The 27620-nt window shown below is 40.6% G+C and overlaps 2 protein-coding genes across 3 annotated transcripts in view; one reads left to right on the forward strand and one right to left on the reverse strand.

The window, feature by feature from the left end:
* Positions 1 to 3920, forward strand: part of cenpp (centromere protein P) — a 98440-nt gene extending 94520 nt beyond the window's left edge. For both annotated transcript variants that reach the window (XM_063473665.1, XM_063473664.1), the window contains exons 7-9: positions 3052 to 3131; positions 3222 to 3313; positions 3774 to 3920. In XM_063473665.1, coding sequence (XP_063329735.1) covers positions 3052 to 3131; positions 3222 to 3313; positions 3774 to 3904 — 303 coding nt within the window. In that variant the 3' untranslated portion in view covers positions 3905 to 3920. The remainder of the gene's footprint in view (positions 1 to 3051; positions 3132 to 3221; positions 3314 to 3773) is intronic.
* A 3694-nt stretch (positions 3921 to 7614) lies between these two features.
* Positions 7615 to 26279, reverse strand: ippk (inositol 1,3,4,5,6-pentakisphosphate 2-kinase). The gene is made up of 14 exons (XM_063473662.1): positions 26036 to 26279; positions 20687 to 20746; positions 18547 to 18642; positions 17270 to 17336; positions 17045 to 17163; positions 16472 to 16561; positions 13573 to 13631; positions 11773 to 11845; positions 11108 to 11260; positions 10677 to 10797; positions 9577 to 9712; positions 9386 to 9488; positions 8356 to 8447; positions 7615 to 7835 (listed from the first exon to the last, which is right to left on the reverse strand). The coding sequence occupies exons 1-14, from the start codon at positions 26114 to 26116 to the stop codon at positions 7619 to 7621; spliced, it is 1467 nt and encodes a 488-aa protein (XP_063329732.1). The 5' UTR covers positions 26117 to 26279; the 3' UTR covers positions 7615 to 7618.
* Positions 26280 to 27620: the final 1341 nt, after the last annotated feature.

Here is a 27620-nt window from a genome sequence, read left to right on the forward strand (position 1 = left end):
CGCTTTGGGGTCCTTAGGGACTAGTAAAGGCGCTATATAAATACAGGCCATCTACCATTTACCATTCCTCCCCACTGTTACCAAGTGTCATAGAGGTTTGTCTGATTGAGTTTTTTCTCTGTCTTTGCAAAATAAAGCGCCTCAAGGCAACTATTATGTGAACTGGCCGTATATAAATAATCTTGAAAACTGCAAATTTGATCATTAAAAATGATCCAGAAAAATTATTTGTGATGTAGAGATGTTTTACGTGAAAATGAATTGAGACGGCGAGTAGGAAGTGTTGATGTGGGGCTATGACACAGCTTAGAGCATTTATGTAACTCTAGCACTGAATTTTAGGTACTACCAGTCTTTTAAAGGTGTACATACACTCACCATACAGTTTATTAGGAAAACCTGTGCCATCTAATCTAATTCAGTACAACAGAAAATTGTTTTCAGTTCTCCTTCCCTAGATTATTAACGTAGCAGTGTGGGGTGGTGGTGGTTTAGTGAAATGTGTGTCTGTGTTTGGTGTATGCCTCGTTAATGTTCTTGGCACAAGACTGCACGGGTGGTCCTAATAAAGTGCTGGTTTAGGCACACTTTCAATAAAAAGACACAAAAATCTCTATCGTTTAAAAATGTTATTGTAGTTTTATTGTTATCTTAATTTTTTGGCCAGCTGGAGCCTTTCAGTCTGGAGTCTGCATGCTCTCCCTGTGACTGTGGGTTTCTTTCACCCTCCTCACATAGACTTACCTGTTAGGTTAACTGGTGATTATAAATGGGCTGTAGCATGGTTGTCTCCAGAGTGTCCACAAACACAATGGATGGAATAGTTTTGAGTGATGATTTTTACATTTTACAGAAACATTTGTTATTTTTGTTCTTCTGAGATCATACTCACATCTTAATTTGTGCAAAAAACAAGATTCTGTGTGCATGTGTTTGAGACATGGACTGTTTACATACACCCAGATAAATATATAAAAAGTAAAAAAGAGGAAAAAAAATTAAATACTGATCAGAACAAGTATTTCATTATAGTGCTGCGAAAAAGTATCTGTTCAACTCCTAGTCTCTTTTTTCTTTGTCTGTCTTTGTTGCACCTACATGTTTTAGATCATCAAGCTCATTTTGTTTTTAATTTTTTTTTTTTTGTAAGATTTAATTTATTAAGGGTGAAAAGGTACCTAAACCTACCTTTTTTTCTTTTCTTTTTTTTGTAAACATACTAACTGCCTCCTAAACTAATAACTGGTTTTGCCACAATAGGCTGCAATCAAGAATTTTAGCCATCCAGAGGTGGACTTGCTGCTGTGGGGGGGGTGACGGTGAAATGAGCCTCTGTGTTCTTTTTGGTCATCACTGGTTTTCTCCCATGGGTGCCATTGATTCCCAGTCTCTTATTGTCGAATCATGACCTCTGACCTTAACATGAAGACTGTGAGCAGATTTTTTGTTCCACTTGCAGATGCAGAAATGAGTTTCTAATTGTCCAAAAGATAGAAGACAAAAATGCTGCTTTTGTAAATAAAAGAAACATGTTAGCATGATTTAAATGAGAAATAAATTTATAAAATTATAGAAAAAGAGTTTCTGTTAAGTCACAGAAAATGTCTCATTGTTTTTTACTGACCCATTGTAAAGAAAAACAAATTTCTGTAATAGACCGTTAAAAAAAAAAAAATGTTATTAAATTTATTATCTGCTACTTAATTACTTTGTAGTACGTCTTTGTCTTTGGGGAGCTCTTTATGAGCAGGAAAAGCTGTATGAACTTAAAAAAATTAATTAATACGTATAATTTCTCAAGCCAGATTGGAGTCTTTGCTGGGTCCCCGAGCCTTGTGTTTGACACCCCTGGCTTAGAGGAACAAACAGTTCTGTTGTTTGTGCAGTTGTGCTTGTATTGTTGCACCTTTTGTATACTCCTGAAGCCTTCTTTAACACAGTGGTTCAGGTGGAGTTGAACATACCACAGCCTGCTTCTGATTACAGACACAACACACACACACACAAACACTGTAGCTGCAGATGCCTCCTAGCTGAGTCACCTGGACACACCCCTCACCTGCTGCACCCTCCCTAAAGAACTGAATAATCATGGAAAACACATCCTGAGGGAGGCTGGGCGCGTCAGTGGATCCTTCAGTGACTCAAGGCTGAAGGTATACAAGGTTTACAGTTTATAATCTGCTCAGGTTTCACTCCAGAATCTCCCCAGGTCCCCGAACACAGACGAATCGTTTCCTTTAGCACATCATCGCAGCTCATAAAGTTCACACGTGTTTGCACGCTGCCGTTTCCAACATGGAAACTTTGTAACTGGAAGCAAAGCAGCGCTCATTTGTCAACATTTCATCTGCGAAGCTAAAGAAACAACAACACAACCTCACACTGAAAATATTCACTTCTCTGGCTTCCTCATGGCTCCTTATTACTGATTATTGTGTCTCAACTAACCTCTGTTTTGTTTGACTGAGGCCCAGAGTTCAGGGCAACAACAGGAGTTATAGCGCCATCTGCAGGCCAACTTTGAAAATGACAGAAAGCAGTCTTGTCTGTGGAAAGCTGTGTGCAGTCATTTATGTGTTTCTTAATCATTGTAGCTTTTGATTTTATTTTAATTTGTCCTTTCTCACTTACTATGTGTTAATAAAGCTCTCTGCACTGAGATTAATAACATCTCTGGCTCTCTTCCACACCATGTCTTTTGTCCTGTCTTCCTCCCCTTACCGGTCACAGTAAGCCGCCCCTCCCTCAGCCTGGTTCTGCTGGAGATTTCTTCCTGTTAACAGGAAGTTTTCCTTCCCACTGTGGCCAAAGAGCTTGCTTATAGGGGGTCATATGATTGTTGTGTTTTTCTCTGTATTTATTATTGTAGGGTCTATCTTACGATATAAAGCACCTTGTGGCAGCTGTTGTGATTTGGCGCTGTATAAATAAAATTGAATTGAATTGAATTGAAATAGAATTAAAGCCAGACATTGTATTTGATGCCTTAAAACACACAAATTGGATTTTTTTTTTTTTTAATGTGCAGGAACTTGTTTCTCTCTGCAGGATAAATATCCATCTGTCATCGCTCTCCCTGGAGGCCCTAGGTCAGAGGTCATGACCCTGAACCACCCCAAGCTTCCTGGGTAAGAACTCTCATGCTGATCCAGCACAGTCAGAAAAAAAATGCAGCTGTCTGTAATGCAATGTCATCTTTTTTTTTTTTTGGTTTACAGCTGTATGTTATTCATTCATTGGTCAGTTGAGGTTTCCAGAGAGGGCGTCGTTACACCGAAGATCAACCTGCTCACAAAGATCCCAGAGAAAGGTGAGCTGGTGATCCTGAGCTCTGCAGACCTGACCTGTGGCAGACACTTTAAGTGGTTTCTTACCTTAAGTCAGAGAACGTACTCAGCATGTTTAATGATCCTGAGTGAGAAAATAACCTAACGTCCACGCAGAAAATGTAACCCAAAGATAAGTTGCAAATCCAATGTCATGACTATTCTGCATTTATTTACTGAAAAAAAAACCTCCTCATTCAGTGATTACACTTAAAATTATTACTCAGTTTAATAAATAATTATTTTATGTACCACTCAAATATCACAGAAAACTGCAGTAAATCCTTCACTTTAGTTTGGTTAAGCAAAACTCATTTTATTCATCTGACCACTGATTTTTTTTCCACTGTGATATTTAACTTTACTCCCTCTGATTATCAAATCCTGCAGTTATTTCTGTCAGTTAAGCTCATATTTTTGGTTTTGATCTTTGTGTTTCTGTAGCTCTCCAGCTGTTCCCTTCTCAGGCTGTAGGCGGTGCTGCTGAGGCCTTTGAGAGCCTGCTGAGGATTCTGGGACCTGAAGCTGCCCTGGAATCCATCATCCAAGCAGTCAGCCTTTCAGAGGAAACTTAAAACAGAAACACCTCCAATATAATGTTTTTTTTCTATTTAGATTAATGTCACAGAAATGAAGGACAGCGAGAGTTTAGTCTCTTAGAAATCTTTATTTCAATAGAAAGAGCACGACTGTAACAGCAGAGCTCACGGGTCAAAATCTACAAAAATAAATAATTTAAATACAAAATGTCAGACAGCAGTGTCACCTTTTGTATTTCTGATAGTTTGTCTTCTCTCAGCTATTTACACAGTTATTACAAGTCCGTCGGTATCACAGTGCTGTGATATTTCTGCAGGCCAACGCTCAGACAGCAGCGGGGCTGCGGCTCACGGGTGAGACAGAGCGGTCTGGACACGGTTAGAAGGTTGTTTACAGACCGAAAAGTATGATTTTTACCTCACACTGAGGCCATCGATAAATGCAACCTCGTTCAATGGTTATAGTGTTAGTTTTCTTCTTTAAATCTTACAACAAAAATTGGGCAGTTATGAAAAGCTGCAAGTTCTAATTCAGTTCCTTGGTTTGTAGACAAACTGCTGTCTGTTAACACTTATTCACAGACGCAGTACTGAAGCTCGATCTTAAAACAAACATCAGTGGCTGCTAGAGGGGCGAGAAAGTCATCAGACAGGCACATGTAGTCAGGTCTTGATTAGTTTGGTCAACAGTTGTGATCCCATTTAATTTAACCTTCATGTGAGTGGAACCATATTGGTGCCAAGTGTCTCCAAGCACTTCACACTCGAGCTGAACTAAAGAGTGAAAAATGAGAACTTTGTAGTGAAACTTAATGCAGAGGGTAACCGTTTATTCCCGATGATCTTTTCTTCTGCATTAGATGGAAGCCCAAATTAATCGGCTCAGCTCTACTAGAAAGATCTGCCTGACATTCAGTTCTTGATCCTGTGGAGATGCAGAACCGGCTCTGCATCAATGGAAGAGGTATACATGTGTAGGTGTCCAGACACTCCTCGATCTCACCGCACTCTGCCGCCCTGCCTGCCTGAGGCGTCTTCATTGCAACATTTAAAACGATCAGTGGTTGGTTCAGTTCACTGCTGTCCACTCTCCAACCTTCAACTTCTCCTCCTCCCAAAAATCCAGGTGTGTGTCAGAGGGAGCCGGACTTTGATTGAATCCAGCTTAGTGTTTGGATTTAACAGAATTTCTGATAGGAGATTGAGGAGGAATGGAGTGTGAAGGACTCTTAGTGTGATTCATTTTCAGACTGGCTGATGGAGGCATCTGAAGTTGGAGAGTGGAAGCAGGAAGTGAAGTCAAGTGTTACCAGTTTATCTGAAGCCTGTTGGCACTGCTGGAAAACCTGTAGCGCTCCTGAACACATCATTACTCAAATGTCACGTGAACCTGTCGAGCTTCTTCAGGAGTTTGAGGTACTGAGAGTTCATGGCTGCGTCCATGGATCGCCGCCGCTTGAACGCAGCCTGTAACAGTTTACTCACATGCACCCCCCCCTCAGCTTCCAGTCCTACCAGAACATTTAGGCACATGGATGCACACACACAGACAACAAGAAGCCACTTATGGCACAAAAACCAGCAGCAGCAGCAGCATGAAGCTCAGCTTGTCAGAAGAGGAAATTTTATTATAATTATTATTATTACCCAGGAGCCTTTGCAACTTTCCCCTGCTTCACATTAAAACCCTGAACCCCCCCTCTATGCAGCAGAGCGGCTACACTGAGCTTCATTTGCAGACTTGAATTATATCTATGCTGCAGAGTAACATGTACCGCCTTGGAAACATCACTCTAACAGCAGGGGTTCAATGACCGGGCACTAGTTTGTGGATGCTGGTTTATTATAATGGAAACTAATAATATTTTATTTATTAGTAAAGTGAATGTAACATTTCTGCACACCAGCTGCATTTTTAGTCAAAAACAAAGAGCTGACATTGACAGGAAGTGCTCTGCACTTCACAGAATGAAGGTATTTCATGCCAGCAAATTTTCTTTAAATTAATGAGGTTCTGTCCTGGTCCTGTGGTAAATCTATAGTTATAGATGTATTTGCCACAGACAAATGACTGATTCAGAGTGTCCCTTCATTGAACTCAGGTATTGGATCAATACCTGCATGGCATGATATCAATATCCTAATTAAATGCATAGTGCATGCTTTCCTGGGTGGACAGACTTAAATGTTTGTCAAATCTTTTGATTTTTTCCTGAATTTCACTCAAACTACAGACTTTAAAGAGGGAAACATGCCATTCATAGAATCCTGAAACTGAGTATGGCAGAATTAAAGATGGTGGTAATATAGAAATATAGTTTCTTTTTAGCATGTTAAAGCTTATTTTGGTGTAAAGCTGGAAAAGCAACAGACTGGTGACTGTACACATGCATGACTATGTGTTCAGAGGTATTATTGAGAAGCAAGACTCGCTTCAGCAAAGGAAAAGTAATCATTGTTTACTTTCTCTTTATGATCAGATCATTGCTATAGTGAATGACTCAACTCATAAATTCAGCTTTCAGCTCAGTTAAATCGCAGCGCTCAGACTGAATGAAAGACATGCTGTGTATGATCACAGGCGTGATGATCATGAGTCCACGTTAGGAGGGGGCTGAAGTTCAAGGTTTCTGTATTTCTACAGAGCAACAGTTAGTTTGAATGTTAGGAGTGAAATGCAGCAGTAATGTGCTTTCATCTCTGATAAAGGCCCCGCTGTACCTCAAAGGGTCACTTTAAACTGAGTACATCATGAAGCTCAGTGTTGCTGACACAGTCACATCAGACTGTAGATTGAATCAGTTTTGCTAACTTTTTTCATTTTCTCAGACACGATATTATTTTTAATCAAACAGTACCACCCAGACCTTTGTTTTACTCCTCTTATCCTGTATAAAAGACCGACTGTGAGCATCAACAACACAACATTACTGGAGTGGAGGCAGAAATGCAAGAGATCACCTCTCTGACAAATCTAGTTAAACTTTCACAAGATGACACATGTACCAAAATTAGCACACATACTCTTGTGAGTCCATTTTTATGAAGCCAAATAACAATTTGAAAACGAAAACGGCTCCGAGTGACATGAACACAGCTTTCTGCTTGTATCCACTTTGAAAGGTTTGTGTTGCTGCTTCACAGCTTGACCTTTCACATATTTAGCAGATTAAACCAATGGGGGTTTGGGACAAACAGGGAGGCAGCGTTTCGCTTATGACCAAACACCACGCCACCTCTTTCAGCACGGAAGCAAAGCCTGCTCAGAATCAAACCTCGGACCAGTGACAATACACCAAAGCAAAGCAGAGATCCTCACCTCTCTCTCAACATCAGAGGACAGCCACGCCCACATTCATGAACTGACATCAGCCCAACCACCTGCTTCTCCATCACTTCCCCTCTTCTGTCTTCTAGCACTGCCACATGCGGCAATCTGGAGGTTAATTCTTAACTGTCACCATGCGCTTTATTAAAGCAGGAGAAGCTCTAATAAAGCATGACAGATGTTCGAATTCACTTCCCGATGGGGGCGATACAAATGCTGTCGAATCAGTAACACAAACACCTGGAAGTCACTCAAATATCTGGTTATTCAGAGGTGACCTCCTGCAGAGCAGCAACAGAAGTGCGGTGAGGAGCTGCAGCTCTGCGCTGAGGGTGGTCAAAATCCCACCAATGCTGCGTCTCCTCTTCATCAGAGGCATCAGGACCGCAGTTATCCTCCTCTTCAGGACTCAGACTGGGCGCTCACATGGGGTGGAAGAGCAGCGTGCAGTCCTCCTTCTCTCTCACAGGGCCCTTTGGCAAGGCACCGCCAGTCCTCAGATAACAGGTGACGATTTTCTGGTCCAGGCGCAGCTGGCGGGGGATGCTGTCAAACGGCTTCGGGTCCAAATCCAGAATGGAGGCTGAATAGGAGAAAGCAGGAGGTCTGAAGTCCCTGAGCTGCCTCTGACTGGAAAGACTGTAGGAGACAAAGAGGAGGAGGATTAGAAACAGGAAGCCAAACTGATGGCGCCACCTGCTGGACTCGCCAATACACAGTAGTGTTGATCTTTCTCAGTATTTTATTTTCACATCTGTAAATCAAAGTTCAAACCAGTGAAGGAGCTTCCTACTCCAGACCTCTCTGTACCGAAAACTCATTGATGAATTCAAGTGCCAGTTTTCTTTTTTTGTTCATTTCTAAATGAACAGTCTAATTAAAGCTGTCATTGGTTATTATTCATAGATTAAGTACAACAACTGAACCCTGATGTGAATCTGTGCACATGAACATCCTCAAATAAACAGAGCCATCAGCGATTCTTATAAAAAGACAACAAATGCACCACATTTCCTCCAGCTGTTTGTTTTTTTGTTTTTTTAAAATCATTTCATATGTTTAACATGTTTTCAAACTCACTGATGAGGAAACTCTCAATCCAAGCGTCACCGTTTCACCTACAGAAAAGATTTTTCTACTTGCACAGCTGAATTCTCACCTTTCATTGTCCTCTTCCTCCTCACTGCTGGGCACCAGGGCGACCATGATGGAGCAGTCCTTGGCTGTCATGGCCACACGGTACTGGTGCACCTACAATAGAAACACAGCAGGTAGAACTGTTAGAATATCTTTATTTAAGCAGGACTTTTAAGTCAGGTAACACAGATTCACCGCCTTCAATGAAAGTGAAACTAATCACACAAAAGTATGAAATCAACCCCCAGCATCCAGTTTTGAGCTGAGAAAAACCCTTCACAGCTGAATCGCTGTCATGTCTCAGTAACCACATTCATGTGATGACACGCTTTAAAAAACTTAGACTAAAACCAGCAACACACCCGCTACATTTATTACATTTGTTTCAGTTATTTTATATCTAAAGTCTAGTTCATACTCCAATATTACAATAATGAATATTTAAAACTAAACTGTGGGAAAAACTATAGTGAACGTGGTGTTGGCATGCACATCTCATTTTACTCAGCAAACATGCAGGTAAGTGTATTTCCATACTGTCATTTATCATGACATTTTGCAGTGCTCTGGTGGAAGAAGCCAGAGACAATGATACTGATGGTACTCTGCACTGAGTGATGAATGGAGCTGTGATGAATGGAGCTGTAATGCAGTGTCACTTTGCACATGCACAGTAGGAGGTCTGGAAGCAAAGCTGACATTACTGAGACAACTTCTACTTCCAAAAGGTCAAAACAACACCTTGAGTACACAGAACGACTTGTTTCAGGCACCTTTGGGCTCAGAGTCGTCGCAGATACATCTGCCTGAGTTTTCCTCTCACCGTGCAAAGACATGCGTGACTGTATATCAGCTGTAAATGTGGCTGTTCGAGCTTGTGGTGGTCCCGTCTCCGCCTGATGGACGGGCAAGATTAGGTTGTATATCACGTTTCTGCTCTCTGGTCCTTTCTACTTCTGTTTCATTTTCAGTAAAGCATTTTGGTGGCTGTTGTTGTTTTAATGTGAAACTGATGCAAACAGTGCACCAACACTTGTCTCCAGTTCTCTGACCTTTGCAACAGCGTACTCCACAGAGCCGTCGTCCTCTGCCGGACATTTCTGCAGCTTCTCCAAGAACGCTTCGTTGTACGGTCCTTCTATCTGAAGACGAGTTCTGGCATAAACAGGAAGTGATGTAAGAGACCAGGCAACCAAAGTTTATTTTTCCCAGTTTAAATTTTCCTTAAATAACAGGGGGTTACCTCTCTTTGGGAAAGTCCTGCAGGTGTTGCTCCACCTGGCGATAAAGAGGATAAAGTCCTTCGATGTCCAATGTGTCCAACATTTGCGTCTGAAGGATCCTGAACAAAACACTGTCGCTGGGTAAACCCAGAGAACCTGGAAACACAGGCAGGTGTTCAGAGGAGGAAGGTAACAGTCTGTTCTCATCAGGTCTAATATCAGGGTTTATAAAACTTTAAATCACAGCATTAAAAAAAAAAACAAAAAAAAAAAACAAGCATGAGTCAGATTTTTCTGTTTTGCACATTTACATAATCACATTCAGATGTTTGTGCCGAAAAAACAATCACTGCTTTCAGTCCAAAGGTTTCTGAAGGAGGCCGTCACAGCACAATCTTGTAACACCGTATTACACCAGCTGTAATACCAAAAGTGCCAGTAATTTAATTTTGTTATTTTTGATAAATAGCTATTTGTCTTTTGATGAGTAATGTAGGGGCTGAACTGATATCAAAATGACTAATTTTGTATATTTGCTAATGTTGATTAATGCAAATGTCAGGCTGCAGAGACAAACATGGAGAAGAAAACAACCGAAAATGTAATCTGGAAAAAAAAAAAAAAAAAAAATTTATACTCTAATGTGACAGAACAACACACACACTAACACATTCACATTAGGCAGACTTGGGGAGCAGATCAAGAGGAGTGGGCAGTAAAAACATGGCTTCAATTCCAAGCTGCTATAAGTTTGTCTTCTGTAAGGACTCGAACTGCAGCTGACAGCTGTTTGCAGTAACTACAAAACTCGATCTGGTGAAAATTTTCCTCACTGAAGTATTAAATTGCATTCTCAGAGTGTAGCTAAATTAAAACACAACAGGCTGCACTGCTAGCAAGGCCACTAGTTTGTGAAAGGAATGAGACGCAAACCAAAGCAGAACCAGAATTTAAAAAAAATAAATAAATAATTTAAAAAAAGAAAAGAAAATCAGGCATGTGATTAACATGGGACTGCTCCAGCTCTGTGGATGAAAACTAATAAACTAGTGCTGATAATGTTGGACTACTTAAGATCAGTGAACCCATCTGCACCCGAAAAGATAAGAAAGGTCCTGACCGTGGCGAATCCTCTCTTTGTTGAAGATGCTCGCCTCACAGAAACTCCGCCCCTCCGCTTGTCTGTCCGCCACCACACCTCCATCTCCTCCTCCACTGCTCAGCAGGGCATTCACCAGGACCTGCAGACAACGGGTGGGGGTCAGCATTTTAAAATCTCAAGGATGGGATTTATAAACTGTGTGTACTGTACATTAAAAAGAAAAACGCTCATACGCAATAAATCTCCACGCTGCTGAAAAATAAAGTTCGCTTTTTAAGGCACACGCACAACAGCACACCCTTTTAAATTAAATCCTCCTTTAAAAGGTAAAAAGTTTCAGTTCTGTTCATGCTGAACTTTATGAATTCCTGCATACTATCCTGTTAGTCTGTATGTAATGAATAGTCCCAGTGTAAGACTGCAGCCGATTTAATCAGGTGTGCTTTTACCTGAATGAAGTCGTTCAGGACTGCTTTGCTGGTCACGTGACTGTTCATTCGATTGTTTGCGTGTAGGAAGTAAGGTCTGAGATGATGCAGCAGAGAGTTCATGTCAGGCGACTCGTCGCTGCCTTCCTTACTGCTGTAAATACACTGACCGCCCTGAAAAACACACACACACACACACACACACTCTTTACTGTGGCTGCTTAAGTGACCTCAGATGACACAGACCTGATACTGAGTGTCTGGTTTTCTTTATTTCAGACATTTTGAGGATGAGTTCATGAAAACGCGGGGCCAAAGTTTTAACCAGCGATGCTTGTGGTGCATTTAGAAGTCGGATTAGATCAAACTCTTTTTCTGTTACTGCATTTTGAGCCTTTTCCAATGACTTCACCTCCATCACACAATTGTTCTTAGAGAGGCGTGCCCTCAGCTTACATTTCCTGTTCGTTCACAGTGATGTGCTCCAGGTTTCTCTTTCGCCTTTTGATCTATTGATCTCGCACAGTGAAAGAGTAACCACGCTCATCACAACCAGCATAAATATTTAGAAAACAGGATACTATTTATGTTGAAATAGTTCCAAGGTGAAATTCCTAGAAGTAAAAACAAGGCCGCATAAAAACAAAGACTTCAAGTTAAACATGTATGAGTGTGACTGAACTCACCTTGAATACTTTGAAGTTGTTCTGAGGTTCTTCTATCAGGTGTTTGATGGCAAAATGCATTCTCTGTCTGTTCCTAAAACAAAAAACAACAACACAGAAATAGAAGCTTTATTCTCAAGAGCTGGATCTGCAGTACGGAAAATAAACGTCTGCAGGTTAGGAAGACGCTGAGGTGTTGGGGTTGGGTTAGCTCGAGTCGGTTCACTATTCCATTTAATAAATAAATAAAAACACACTTGCTCTCTCACGTTATCCATAGTCACACCCACAGTTATAAATGTTCAAAAACATTTGTTTTCCAGCAGCAGACATTTTTTCTGTGAAGTGAATCAGTGACCTTTTTTTTTGCTGTTTTCGAGTAGGATCTTGTTTTAAAACCAGCCACTCACCTGATGACAGGCCTCTTTAGTTTCAAAGAGACACTAGGAGTACTTCCCAAAGTCTGACCTGCACAGTGGTGCTGGTTACCACGATAAACATCTGTGAACCGAGTAAGTAAACTGAGCTTACACTGCAATAACTTATCAGTAATATGGCAATTTAAGTTTCTTATTAACAAACTGCGTGAATTAGTGCAACTTATAGTTTAGGTGTGGTGAGGGGGCGCAACGACTTTATTGGGCGGACCTGATAGAGGCAAGTGTGGGCACCCCCATAAAAGCAGAGGTTTCATCACTTTCCTGGTCTGGAGCATTCAGGCTCCTGTTACAATCCACAATCTTCCAGGAGTGGATATCCCAGCAAACTTACCGTAAGGTCAGAGCGTGCAGAACACCCGAGAGCTAATCTCAGACTCCACAGGCCTCACTTAGCACGCTAAATGTTGAAGTTCACAACTGCACAAGTAGAAAAAGATTCAACAAGTCGGCCTGTTTGGAAGCCTCGCAGGGAAGAAGCAGCTTCTCCCTTATTTACAACTTTTTCACTACAATTAATTCTTTTTTTTCCCGACAAGTAATGATGATTTTAATCACAAAAATGACTCAATCGCTGTTAATGTCGCTTTTTGTTCAAGCAATTCAGTTGAACATTTCTTTATCTTTATTTGTTTTTTTTACTGCACAACAAATTAGGAGGTTACTCCCATGTTTTTAGCTTTTTTACCCTCCCATACCCACATTAAGGAAAATCAGCAGGTTTGGCGTCATGTCAGAGATGTAGAAAAATGTGAGAGGAAAACCACGTGTACTCCTAAATGTCAGGCCCATGTGTGTGACTAATGTTTAGTCACTTCATCACACAGTAAACAGATCAACACAAAGAATTTTCCATCCAAAGCCATCATCGTGCAAAGCCGGCATCATCAGCTGTCACGGGCCCACATTTCAACTCATCAAAATATCAGTCCATGTGTGCACCCTTCACAGCACACAAATTTTTGCCTGCAGACTCTGTGAAAACAATCTACGGGCCTGATAAAGTCTTAGTAGCTGTGGCCAGATGTTTTCCATCCATCACGTCAGGAATATTAAACAAAGTGGGGACGCGAGCATCCAATCAGGAGCGCCACAGTGTTATTCAGCCGCCCTTTCACACAGAGTCTGTGCCATGGTTGCACTGAAGGATGTTTCCCCACACTTGCAGGTTTCCCTAACCAGCTGCTCCAGACCACAACATGAGTGGCATAGATAACACACTTCAACAAACACCTCACAAACAGGACTGGTTGCACAGTGAATGCATTATTCCACTTCAACTGTGAGATAACCAAAGTATTTTTCCTTCACTTTGTGTTACTGCAATGTTTGCAGAAAACATTTCATGAATGGTAAATGACACTAAACGCTGCAGAGCTCTCACCCTGAGAACAGGTCAAGTGGACAGTAAAAACTGCGTCTCTTCCACTTCCCGTTGGCCACCTGCAGACACAGAAGAGCGGAGAAATGTCAAACAGAGGGAAGCAACACAGAAACAGCAAACATCTGTTAGTTTTGGGTTTTCATGAGGCTAGACTAAATCTAGTCCTAAACTTTTGATGAGATCAACCTTCAGATTTTTATTAACATGTGTTTTAAAAGTCAGTGAGCGGTTTTGTTCTGTTTTTATTGCTGTTTTGTCATTTGAAGGATGCTCTTTAATGGTGGTCTTTGTAAATTTGTTCTGAAGTGTGCAATATGAACTGCCACTGTTCTTTGTTCTGCCGGTTCTGTTTCTCTTCTAAGACGGCATGATTGACACCACTGCTTTAAAAACAGGTCTCTCGTCATTTAGCAATTTAGAGCAGAGACTCATTTCAAGAATGTAATGATCCAGAATCTGCAGAGGCCCAATTTTGGGAGAGGGGATGGGACCTGGGATAGATAAAATTCCTTCTCGTCTTGTAGACCGGAGGTAAAAGGAAGCAGGTTAGCTGTTACAAAGACGGTGACGGGTCGTACAACTGTAAAAGAGCGCGAATACATCATGTCAGTGCTGAGTGGCAACATTTAGCGATCATCTGTTTTCTTCAGTATCTTGCAGGCTGCTGGTAACGTGTCAGCACAAACCACTGAGAGGAGGGACGGACTTAATTTCTACTGTTTGCCTTTTAGAAAGATGTAGACTACCAGAAACCTGTTCCCCAGCACCTGATGGCACTTCCTGAATCCATGTGCTTCAGTAGTAAACACTTTGAAAGTGAAAGTGGTATGGGGTAGCTTGGAATAACAGGCCTTTGTAAGTGAACAACAGACTGATTGAACGCCAAACAAAGAACAGAATACAAAATCATTAGTCACAAGTGAGAAACAGGACTGAAATCTTCATAATCAATAACTGACCCCAAAGTAGAAAACTGAACAGTTTTATAGGGCTTAAAAGGACCGAGTTACTCTATACTTCAAAGTAAGCTCGCATTTTAATTCTAAGAAAACTAAAAATCTATTTTAAAACTTACTTTTCTCAGTATCTGTAGACCTCAGTGTGCGCTACCTTTACCTATATGGCATCACTCTATGCTGAAACAGGACAGAGGTTTCATGCACAACGTGACCCACTTCAAAAATGCACAGGGGAGAAAATAAACTGTGATCAGGTGAAAAACTCCAGCAGCACTTCAGAGGATGCAGAAAACCTTTAATGGCTGAGTGACGCATTTCAGCTTGTGAGCTGCAAATACAGGTGCTGGTGGAGTTTTGACCTCTTCAGAGCGGAGGCACGTGTCTTATGGTCCAAGAGAACCATAAGACACGCTGACTATGGCTGGAGTAGACACTTTCCATTTTTAAAACACTCTGTTTCACTTCAGCTCTTCGTAGGTTATAACTTTGTCTTCTCTGCGGTTGCCTGACAGACCGACAGCAGCACAAGTAACAATGACCCACAGACTGTTTGGACAGGATATTCTGTACACTTCCTCCATCGACAACAAGCACCATCTGCAATCCTCTTCCCCAGCTCGAACACAAAACAAGCATTAGACTTTAGGTGTGCCCATCCAGGCCACGATCAATCAGGGCTTTTGTGCATCTGAACAGCAGAAGATAACAGACCTTTATTTGGAGCAGCTTTCATTCTTTACTCCCTCTGTTTGATCATGTGATCATCTAACAAAGGCTCACATTTTCAGTGTTTTTTGTTTTTTTTTTTAAACAAGTTACTGCCTTCAGCTGATTACTCCACTGCAGCTACAGACACAAATCAGATGGATGAAAAAGGTCGTTTGAGGATCCGCACACAGTCGCTTTATTTATAAGAAGTGGAGCCACGCACACACATGAAAATACTACACACACACACACACACACACACACACACTGTACTGAAGGCATCAAAGCTTCACTTATCCAACGGGAAGTTTGACAAAACATGACATGAACAAGTTAACTGAACACAAAAAAACCTGCTCAGGCAGGTTTACCTTTTTAGGATGAGCTACCTGAGTGTTCGGCTCACAGGAATTACTTATACATACAATCATCTCATAGAACTGATCGATTTTGGCAATGATCACAATTATTTAAAACAATAACTCAGGGTGCAGTATTTTTTTGTTTTATTTCCTGACTCCCTGACTTCACCTAAACTCAGGCTGAGCTAACCTGATACTCACACAGATCCAGCCCACTTTAGTTTTTTTTAAATTGAATACTGGTTTTCATTTAAGGAAATAGGACATCCAACTTTGTGCAGTCAGTAAGTTTTTTAGGGACTTGAATTTAATAAGTCAGTGCTGTCTGAACCAGAGACAGAGAGGAGAAATAACAGCGACACAACATTTTCTGTTTTACAAACCCAGAGTCACCTGTACGAGCAGCTACAACCATATGTGCACTTTTATATGCAACACACATACATGTTATTGTTTGTGCTGTTATTTGACACTTTCTGTGCAATAGTGTACGGCTGCTGATGCACTTTCACCCTCATTAGTTATTCTTTTATAACAATTATCCTCCAGTATTTTAAAATGTCTTATCATTTTAAATGTTTTTCAGTGTCACACCCATTATGAGGTTAGCATAGCTGCAATTTCCTTGTGTTTGCATGATGGGAGGAAAAGTCCCGAGTCTAATGTCACTATAACACTGACTCATTATGGAGTAAAGAGCCTTGTGGGCTGTAATAAAGAACGACAGGCTGAGGTGGACAAAACACGGTAATGTTTAGTAAAGAGGGCATTAGATTCTTATACTTCTGATTTCAGCCCATAAACATCCATTAAAATATGCCTGATTTCCCATCATGCTGTTCTGTAGCTGTGCTGTGTCTTTGTACTTACCTTGTAGTGTTGGTGCATGCAGTAGCGACACACTTTGGTCTTGATGTCTTTGCTGACATGTTTGGGGGATGGCAGGAAACCGCATTTAGGCTGAAAACACAAAACATCAGCTGAGTGAGACACACACACACACTCTCATACTCACCCTCATGTGACTTTAGTCCGATCACCGTGTGTGTGACAATGGTGTAGGTCCTGGGCACGAGATTTCTATTTCTATGGCTGAACATCACTTTTATTACTGAGCTTCAAATGAAATTAACAACAAGCCAAATCTAATTAACTTTATTATTTTCAGGAAGAAATATCTGGAGGGGCATTAGTTACAACAATGAATGTGAGTTACTTAAAAGTCTGTGTGTTGCCCTGTTATTACTGGACGTGTAATAAACAAAATATCTAAAATCTGATCTCAATACAAGTTTCGATAACAATCCAGGATTTTCTTTTGCGGTAAAGGACAAAAAGTCTTTGATGTGTGACCTTTATTGTTTGAAGGAAAACCCCTGACCATGTACAAAGGGACAAAGTTAGCTTAGACTATCACAAGTGTGTGTGTGTGTGTGTGTTTACCTTGATCTCGATGCAGAGTGGGGGAGTGTGTGTCGGCTGGTGGAGGGCTGGAGACGTCAGGTTGGGCAGACAGAGCGCACACCCACTGTAGATGTCCATCACCTTATCACAGCGCCACGCTGACGCACACAGAAAGACAGAGCGTTTGTTTAATCTGACTGCAGCTCATTGTGCCGTTACAGAAATATCACAAGTCGAAACAAGCGATAAACATTTCAGTCTCACCTGGACGTTGATGTTGGACTTTGATTGATAACTGTCGCACAAACTCGAGAGGCAGTTTAACCACTTCCTGTATGAAAAATAAAGCATCTGTTAAGCTGCTGCTACATCTATGTAAAGCACCGCTAACTCCAGGCAGCGTGCTTATCTTAAGTTCATCATGGAAGCGATAGCATGCAGAGCAGGCTGGTGTCACAAAGTCAATGTCGAACATTTACATAAACACCCTAATAAATATCCTTCCTATAACACACAACTGAAGAATCATACAAAACACTGCTTTAACATGTTTTAATAACCATCACGTGAGGAACGGTGTGAATTTGGATACTACTATAAATGTAAGAAGGACAAATTCTGCTTTTACATGTAAAGTTAAGCATCATCTGACCGGGGAATGATGCTCATGTGGTAAAAGCCCTCCAGACTTCAATACTGTGACTCATTGTTTTTCGGAATATCTGATTTATGATGCAGCTCAGAATAGATCAAACGGGAGAAACAGTCCACTTAAAAATAAATAAAGCAACCTTAGGCATCGTTTCTGTTTGGAAAATTGTTATCTCATGATTTCTGAATGTTCTGATAGTCTTGTCTTTAGGAGTCACAGTTGCTTTATCAAAGATATGTCATTGCTATAAATGAGACATCTACTTCTTTACAATGTTGCATTACTTTATATTTAGGATGTATTAAAGGCCACTAACAGCTGAAATTGCCGCTCTCATGAATGGCTAAAGTGACTTCGCAAACACAGATGCGAGCCGTGCTTTGGTCTCTCCTCTGAACAAAAGATGGATCAAGTCTCATTAATTAGTAATGTCTCCACAAGTGTAAAATGGTAATCACTACAACAGATCACCTGACACCTGCAGCACACTCCAAACATCTCAAGTTAAATAATTCTGGTAGAGCACCTGACACGGGTCTAGGGACGGTCACGAGTCGTTCAGGAATAACAATGCATTCACATTTTCATTAACACACTCCAATTTACAAACACGGGCAAGCAAACCAGTGCTATAACTTATAGGATATATATATAATGAATCACAGAGGGGATGCTCTAACATAAGATGAAGACAAGCGGCACCACAGCCATACTGGATGTTCCCCTCTAAAGTTTATTACAACAAGTAAAAGGAAAAAGGCAACATATTTTAACGAGGACATCCACTGATCCTGAAACCCTCTGTGATCCAGGTCCTTCACCATCCTCAGGGATGCAAAGCTAAATCAGTCCAGTGTTCCTGAAAGTAAAAGACTCGACCCCATCTTACCCCGCTGTGGATAAACTTCTCCCCGAGCAGGCTGCTCATCACGTTGGAGCTGAAGTCAACAATGTTCTGGATCTGCCTGTAAGCCTGCTCTGCTGTCTGAGGGACAAACACACACAAAGACAGGCAGGTAAACACACACACACACACACACACACACACACAAGCAGGTAATATCCTGTTAGTGAAAGCCAAATTTTAACAGCAAAGAAGAGATATTTAATCGCTTCTCGAGTGTCACGGAATCAGATATGATTATAATGAATCTGTTAGTCAAACAGATGTGCTGCTGTTCAGTGATGTAATTTCCTCCAACTTATACAAACAGCTGGGAAGTGTGAGCTTTGTAGAGAGGATTAAAGGTAGAACTCTCTATAAAACCAGCCACACCCATGATAAACACTGATTGAAGGTGCAGCATGAAATGGAGAAGTCTGTGCAGAAAAATCATCTGCCAACAGGAACAGGATGCAAGATTTAAAAGAAAAGAAATTTTTGTTAAATTACCAGCTGGTTAATCAGCTTTGAGCTCATGCATATGAAAGAGGAAGTTTCTAAAATAAACCAAGTCTGTGATTAAAAAAAGAAAAAGAAATTAACTCCAGAACCAGCAGTAATGTGAAACCTGAACTCCACCAACCAGTACTGGAATGTCTGGGATTTTAACACTCATATACCTACATGTTTTCATGCAGTTTTTTTCCTAAAAGCTAAACGGTTCAGTTAGCAGAAACCCACCATACTAAAAATAAATGCATGAACTAGTTTTTCAGAATTGTGGTAAATCGGGAAGTGTTATCCAGGTTGTGGTGAGCAAGGGGTGGATCTAGCTGTGACAGGGCACGCTCGTATGGTAGCACCTTAAAAAATGAACACCATTCTGTTTATTAACAAGACTTAAAGCTGACATATGAGTTAAAGGAATGCAAGCTTAAGCTGCTTGTACCATTTGTTTTACTTTTCGAACCCTATTTAACGTCTGTGGTATGACTCATGACTTAGACGTTGGAAACAGTGAGTCCTGACATTCTATCTGATGGAATGAAATAAATTTGAATTTTGGGCGTGGGTGCGGGGCCACACTTTGGTTTGCATTTGAATCTTCAATCTGAAAAAGATGTAAACAACTACAATCTCCATGTAAATGAAGGCTGTGAGGCGGACTTCAGTCAGCCAACAGGTGCGAACAGCCTCATTTACTCTCTGTCCATCAGCTGTCAGCTCCTGACCAGCTTCGTGAGCTGACATAAAAAAAATAATAATAATTTTAAAAAAAAAGAAAAAAAAGCCAACAACAACTTGAAGTGAACTCTTCACCGCATGCGGTTTAAGTAGAGCTGAGTCAAGTTAAGCCCGATGTGCAAAAAGCCGTGCTGATAACAGTAAACTGTTTTCATTGCTTCAGGTTGTAAGTTCTCTGACAGCAGATATAACATACTAAGAGCTTACACCAGTGTGCCAATCAATGCTGAACTCCTTAAACTGAAGACAACAGACCCAAATTTCATCCATTGCCCTCCCTCAAATCAGTTTCTGGAATTAACAGGTCAGAATTATCAGCAGTAGATTGTGATCCATGCCAGCTTTTTTTATATATTGATTTCCCAGAAATGGCTCCACTGATCCATCATCAACTCAATGGTGGGAGGGGGAGGGGGGGGGGGGGTATTTCTGTCTGCTAGTTTGACATTACACTGGAGATTCATGTGACAGTGTTTGCAGGGACGCTTGTTTGTCTCCAACTATTTTCCACTTGGTGTTTGCACTTGTCAGTGAAAGATGACACTGTTGCAAAGAGGGCATGACGAAGACTCAAGGAGATGCTGATGAGACATTTTACGCATACAAACCAGACTGAACAAGTTAGTACAGCTCTAAAGGGCATGCATAAAGTCAAGAACCAGTAGATTGTTAGGATTTAACAACATTTTAGCTGTTGCACTAACATAAATGCACTTATGTTCAATAGTTAGAGACTAAATAAATCCCTCACTGTATGCAATGGAAGCTCTGTGAAAGGTATAGCCTACATTCTTCCTCTTAATGCAAGGGGAAGGAAATAAACTCAACAGTGTGCATGTTTCTCTGGCTCTCAAAACTGCAGGCTCAAGCCCTCCAACCCTTCAGCGAACAGACTCATTACCTGTGGAGGGTTTTCAGAGTCCTCTGCTGGATACTTGAGTAGGCGCAGAACTCTGGGATGCTGCAAAAGACATCAAAAGCATCAATTAAGCTCATTTTTGGAAAGAAGACAAAAAAAGGACACATCTGGACACACATCTGAAATACTGAACCCAGTCAGTGCAAGTCACAAGAGTCCTTAAGAACATCAAGTCCAGGGTGTGTTTGGGAACAAAACACGAGTGGGATAATTAATGCTAAAGACTGCAGTAGGCATCCAAATATCTGCATCGGAGTGCAAGTTCAGACTTGTGTTACTGTGCACAAAAATATTCAAGCATTCAGTCAGTGAAGCCCATTCACACGTCTTAGCGCGCTGACAGAAAACACAGAGACTTTAGTTCTGATCGTCAACATGCTCACAAAAAAAAAAAAAAGTTACAGAGCAGACAATGCATTTTACTGCACTGTGAATGTTTTACAAACTAAATAATAATAAAAACAATATATAAAATAATCAACATTTAATGTTTAGAATTAATTAAATATTATATTTTTAATGAAATAATTCAATAACCAGGGTCAATTTTTTTTTTTTAAGTTAAATGTCCACAGATGCAATGTTATTAACAGTTTTCACACATTGTAACACCGCCCTGAACTTTTTCTAGAAATTGCCCACGACACCCACATGTTCACTCCCTGCACACTCTACCCACACATTACCAGCGCTTAAACCACATAGAGCCTTTTCAGTAGTGCAAATGCACCTGCTGTGTGCTACACGTGGGAAAGAAATTAATAAAAGCGACTGGCCTCGTACTTCACGTGTAAAAAACATCTAATGTTAGAACTGCTTTGAATAAAAGGATGTAGCTTTGCATGTAAAGGCTGCTTCTTTTATCCAACTCCTTTGAAGCCACGCTAACAAGTCTGAGCTCTTTGTTTTCCAAACACAGTCCCAGAACAGTTTGTGAAACGATCATGACTTAATTTACTCAGTTGTGTTAGCAGAGAGAAATTTCCCACCCTTACTTAGATGTAGTGATTTTGGGCCCATTTTCCATTTTTAGAGAGTTAAATAAAACAGAATTATATTTAGAGGGTGGAGGGCTTGGATGTGTGGATCATTGGGGCGCTTACACCACAGTCAAAGGACATATATGCACACTTCATTATTAATTCACTATCACTGATTTACATGGGCCCTTTTCAGTTCAGTTTTCTTAGTTCCAACAATGATGCATGCCCGACACACACACACAAAAAATTTATCTCAAAAACTTATGAAAAGCACGTCCTATTACAGATAGGAAATATAGGTCAGCTTCAAAGCCACACCTGGAGTCTGGAGGGGAATAAAAGGGGAGTAGTTTCTGTTCATGAACAAGGAAATTTGTGTCACTGCTTTACGAGTTATTGCAGTTTTGTATTTTCCAATTACTTTAATTTTTTTTTTCATTTCATTTTGACTTCTTGTTTTCAGTTTAGTTTTAGTTAGTTTCCAGAGTGGGTTTCCTCCTTTCAGTTTACTTTTTATCAGTTTGTGTGTTAGTTTTAGTCTTTACCAGAGGTAAATATCAACACAGCTTGACAATAATACTGAACAACAGTAGTTACCTCACAGTCTTATAGATCCAAACTCAATACGTCAATGTCCATCAAAGCCTCATCAGGCAGGCCGTGATTTTAACAGACTAAAAAAATAAAAAGACTAAAACTAAGTAGATTTCTGCTTTTATTTTGAGTTAATTAGTTTTCCACTTCAGTCATGTTTGGTCCAAACTTTGACTGGGTCTGCAGCACCTTGACATTTTATTTATTTATTCATTCATTTATTTTTAAAGATATGGTCATATGTATTTGATTCATTTATCTTCAGCACATGGCTTCTTCTAAGCAGTAAGGGTGTGCTTAGTTTTTCAGTCCTGTTAAAACTTGTCCACATGACTGAAAATGCAAAGAACAAATCCAGCTGGTTTTGCCTGGTCCCATATTGTCATTACAGAAACTAGGACTCCTGTGTCTGTGAGGTTTATAATTCAGATCACTTCATACTCTTTGCAGAAGTTCAGGCAAATCCAAAGTGTGTCTGCCTCTTACCAATAAGCAAACAGGTATGCTGTGTCATTCCTGCCTAAGTACATTTTACTCACTCATGCTCAAGGGCGGGCCATCATGCAAGAAAAGAGCATGATGGAAACTCTTGAGATATACATCTGTGCCACTACAGGCAACAATCTTTTTTGTTATTATCATCACTGTAATCTAATTAATGACTGGGACTGACTAATGGTAGTTTGGGATATGCAAATTGTGAAATCTTCAGCTGCTCTCTTATTTCCCAAAGGTTCCCTACAGCAGATGAGCTAGCACAGTTTTTATACCAGATGCACTTCTTATATAACCTTCTCATTTTTCCGAGCTCAGGAACGGCACTAGGAGTGGACTAGCTTGTGGCTCGCTAAGGCTGGGTTTGTGTGTCCTCCAGGTCGTGAACAAAAGGGTTTTTGCATATTAGGTGAATGTGTTAACCACCATGCCACAGTGCCACAGACCAATTTTAAAAATTACAACCAGCTAATGTTTTACCTCTTTGGGTTTTTTTGGTTTTTTTCTTATCTTCTTTGAAAAATATAACAACGTTTCACTCATCATGGCAATATATTTGAGTATTCAACATAAAAATGATGTAACAAACATCAACCACCATCATGAGTCAACGCCTTCTGCTTTTTGTTATGTCCTGTCATAGATGTGTACACACGCGCACACACACACACATATATATGCAGTTATATATATACACATACACACACACACACATATATTTAACAATGCCAGAGTTTAAAATAACAAGGTCTATGTAGATAAAAGTGCACAAAAAGCTGTGAATAATAACTGTTATCCCTTATACGGTCATGTCAGACACAGAGCTCTAGCTGTGAGCACAGAAGCCCCACCATCCTGTTTCTCCACCCTTCTGTTTGTGTGGGGTAGCCAATAAGAGTAAAAGGAGAGGAGCTAAAACAACTATTTTGAGACAGTGCATGAACTGAGAGTCTGCGCCAAGGCCCCCACTGATGATAAAATAAGGACCGTTTTAAACTGTGAATCATGCAAAACTGCTCTAGCAGAGCCCAAGTATTAAAATATTACATGATGGATAGATATTGTTTAACTTCTTTGATCTGCCAAGTATTTAAATTCCTGGATCAGTCAAAAACAGGCACCTTCATCTGGTTTTGGTGTAAAAGTTTTACAAAATATTTCTCAGATTTTATCCATATGACTTATTTCTGTCTATTGCTAGTTCTCTTTAAGCAACTCTCTGTGGAATTACCATTTGGTGACACTTGACTGTAGGAATGCAAATCTCACCATGTGGAAAGCATATTTATGCGGTGAACATCTCTAATTTAGATTTATCTTTCAAATTTGTTTGAGCCCACAGCCATCCATCCTATTACTTAATGCTTATCCAACAGAGGGTCACAGGAGGGCTGAAGCCCATCCCAGCTGTCACAGGGCGAGAGGCAACAAACACAAGCATATCTTTGGACTGGAGGAGGAACTAGACCGAGAAGAGGAAACACATACATGAAAATGAAAACATGCAAAGGCCCCAGCTGCCCTGGAGATTCAAACCAGGAAACTTAATGCTATGAGACAACAACCACCGTACCCAACCTGTTTCAACCAACATCTCTGGCAAAATGGGGTATAAACAGAAATCAAAGGTAATATCTAAAAATTGAAAATAAAACCATCATTTCCCTCTTTAAATTAAAAGACATGTCTGAGAAATATTGCATATTTATTTCTATACATCTAATAATGATCTACTATACATCTAATTTACACCAAAGGAAAATCATCAGAACTACGATAACGTCTACAGATATTCAAATTAATACTTCTGGTTAAATGCCACAAAATGTTCACTTGAACGTTTTGCTTGTTTTACATCCGAAGTGCCAAACAAAGCTTCAGTTTAGAACTTTTAATTTCTTCATTGAGTTTAAAGAATCTGTAATGGTGGGGGAAAAGTCACTGGATTTCATAAGGTGGAGCACCCAGCGCCAGCTTAGGCATTACACACAGGCCTCAGGGGTCTGGGGCAATAAACTCACTGTGCCCCCTCAGTTGTCTGTGCCGACACATTTATCAGCTAATTTACTATACTAAATTTAACATTAATTTATATACTTTGGTACTGAATAACTTAAACACCCATATCCCCAATAAGTTAATAATTAAACTGAGCTCACACTGTATTAACTTTGCAGTCATTTAGTGCTTCTGGAGCCATCGTGCCACCCAGCATGACTGAGGAGGACTTTGGAAAGTTCTCATGTCTCTTTGAAGCTGAAAATAGCTTCTGCAGCTAGTTTAAAGCTAAAAAGTTGCAAAACAAATGGAAAAGTGTTGAGGATACTGTGTGCTCACAGTCTGCTCTAGTATGTTGTGAGTTCATTGATCTAATTCTGCACCTGTATTACGCGTATATAATTTTAATACATTTTTTGCAGGGTGAATAGCAAAGTTACTTGAGCCCAGTGGCCTCCTGTCAAAGTTGGTTGCCCGTTTAGCTAATATAATGTACAGTCGATCCTACCCAGCCCTAAATCTGCAAAACAAAAACCTGAACAACAAGTGCCAGCGGTTTTATTAGGAAGCCCTCGATGTAAATGCTTTGTCTAGGAGGTTACAACATCCGCGATCTGATTCATGCTTACAAGATTTCACAGATTGCTCAACGGCAACACGATCAGGTCAGTGCTTTCAAGGAGACTTCCCCGGGGAGGGGAGGGGGGTGAAGGCACGTCAGTGAACGCTCCACTCTGTCCAAGTGAGTAAGGACGGATTAACCTGTGTGGAAGTGACCTGAGCAGACGTCGGGCAGCAATCCAGAAAAGTATCTCTCTTCTCTGCGTATCTCTCCTTCCAGCTGCTGGAAGGAAAGATGGGAGAGATGCTAACGGCTAAATTAGCTCCCGAACACCCCGAGGATTTTACATTTTAACTACAATCGCCAATCAGTCAACCACACACTGTGACCGGGCATTCTTCTATACGTAGTTTGTAAGCATTACCCTCGCTGCTGTTTGACAGTTTTTCATTGACTGCCTCAACAACTAGCTGGTGCTAGCTAGCAAGCCGGCTCAGCTAGCAAACACAGGCTAACGATGTACCGAAGATAAACAAAATCCTACAAGGTGACATTTCGCCTGCCCTTATCATTTTTCTCCAAACAAACTTTCTGGTTGAAACAATCCCGACCCGAGGCACATTTTGCCCACGAAAAGCACGAGGCGAAAAGGCTTTAGTAGAACCTGAAGCTAGTCTGGTGTTGTGCTAGCTGACTCACCTGTACGTGTGAGACCACCAGGCTCTTGTTTCCTTCTCCGTGGTACTTCCAGTCGTTTTCGTCCATTTTGTCCAGTTCCATTACACCAGAGACCAGCAAGTGCGCTTCCGTCAACGGCCAGAAAGTGACACACAACGACACGGCAACATACAAGAGCTGTCGATCCACTACTGACTGCAAGCAGTAATTTAAGGGGACTACAACACAACCGACGGACTACCCTTGCTGCTGCCCGGCCCCGGCGACTTAGTCACCGCCCACATTACCACTTCCGGTCTGACTTCAAAATAAAACTCCTGATAAGCGTCAAACGCAATAATGACCGAGGAACTGATGAATGAAGAAAATGACAAAATGACAGATAAAGGAGGACGGATGGAGGACAGTTGGTGAATAAGGAAGTACAGAGGATTAGTAAAGGAGGAAGAGGATGACAACAGTTGATCCAAGTAACCATATCTGTGGTGGTATGGAGATGTCTGAAAGAGTGGGCAGTGGAGTTTTTGACCAGTGTTTAACACAGTATTAGAGAGTAACACGATGCCTGTGGAATAGAGAAGTATTCTGGTCTTCAAATATACTCTCTTTGTTTTATAAAGTTTTCCTAAAGCAAAAAAAAAAAAAAGGTTGAGTTACCTGCTTTTATTTGTAGCTTTCTTCAGTTTTTATTCTTGCTAATTTTGCCCAACTTCACTTTCTTTACGCACATTGACAAGCCGCTCCCTGTTGGCTGTACTCCCATGTCCCGCCTGTTCCACTGTGATTGGTCAGAGGGTTGGACAGGTGGGCTCAAGGACTGTAAAGACGCCACAGTGTTGTTTCTGACAACATTACACGTGAAATAGAGGATAAGAAATGGAAAAACACTGTAAACCGTGTGATTCATCAGTAATACCTGCATGTATCTGAGAAAAGGTTTTCAAATTTAAAATGCACTTCAGTGTTAAGCAGTGTATTAGCAATGAATACATTTATTTGACATACAATTTGAAATTAAACATCAGAAATTATTTTTACCTCCACCAAGACAGCTACTTGTTTAGTTTGTCTTTTTATCCTCTGACAAGGAGGTTATGTTTCTGGTAGTGTGTGTGTGTGTGTGTGTGTGTGTGTGTGTGTGTGTGTTCATTCTGATTGTAAACACAATGGCTCAAAAAGTTTTGAATTAATTCTGATAAAACTTTGTAGGAGTGTTAGAGTGGGGTCACCTTAATAATACATTTAAATTTGGCTTAACATCCACCAAAGTCTTTAAGGTCAGCTTAATGATTTATTGGTTGAAAATTGACAACAAGCCCTATAACATTGCCCTCTGACCTCTTCTTCAAGTTCAATACATTGATCTGAAGGTCAAAGTGATAATACTGACACCAAAAGGCATTATAGCTTTAAAGAACATATTCTCAAGAGAAAGAGAATAAGGTGCCTAGTTAGAAAAGCACTGTAATATAAAATGACATAGCTGAAGTTCAATTTATTCTTGTTCAGTTACTTACAAACCCATGGCCTACTCCTACAAAGTGTTTCTTTAATTAAAGTAAACATCTGTCGTGGTACTCTTATCTGATTTTTACTGCACTACAAA

The sequence above is a fragment of the Pelmatolapia mariae genome, linkage group LG5, assembly GCF_036321145.2.
Source record: "Pelmatolapia mariae isolate MD_Pm_ZW linkage group LG5, Pm_UMD_F_2, whole genome shotgun sequence".
Lineage (NCBI taxonomy): Eukaryota > Metazoa > Chordata > Actinopteri > Cichliformes > Cichlidae > Pelmatolapia > Pelmatolapia mariae.

Excerpts from the sequence above, each read along its gene's own strand:
- ippk (XM_063473662.1), bottom strand. The coding sequence starts at position 26,116 with ATGGAACTGGACAAAATGGACGAAAACGACTGGAAGTACCACGGAGAA. Across the intron at positions 18,643-20,686 it reads ACTCTGAAAACCCTCCACAG|ACAGCAGAGCAGGCTTACAG; the intron begins GTAATGAGTCTG and ends TTTGTCCCTCAG. Across the intron at positions 10,798-11,107 it reads TCCTGAACGACTTCATTCAG|GTCCTGGTGAATGCCCTGCT; the intron begins GTAAAAGCACAC and ends CGTTGTCTGCAG.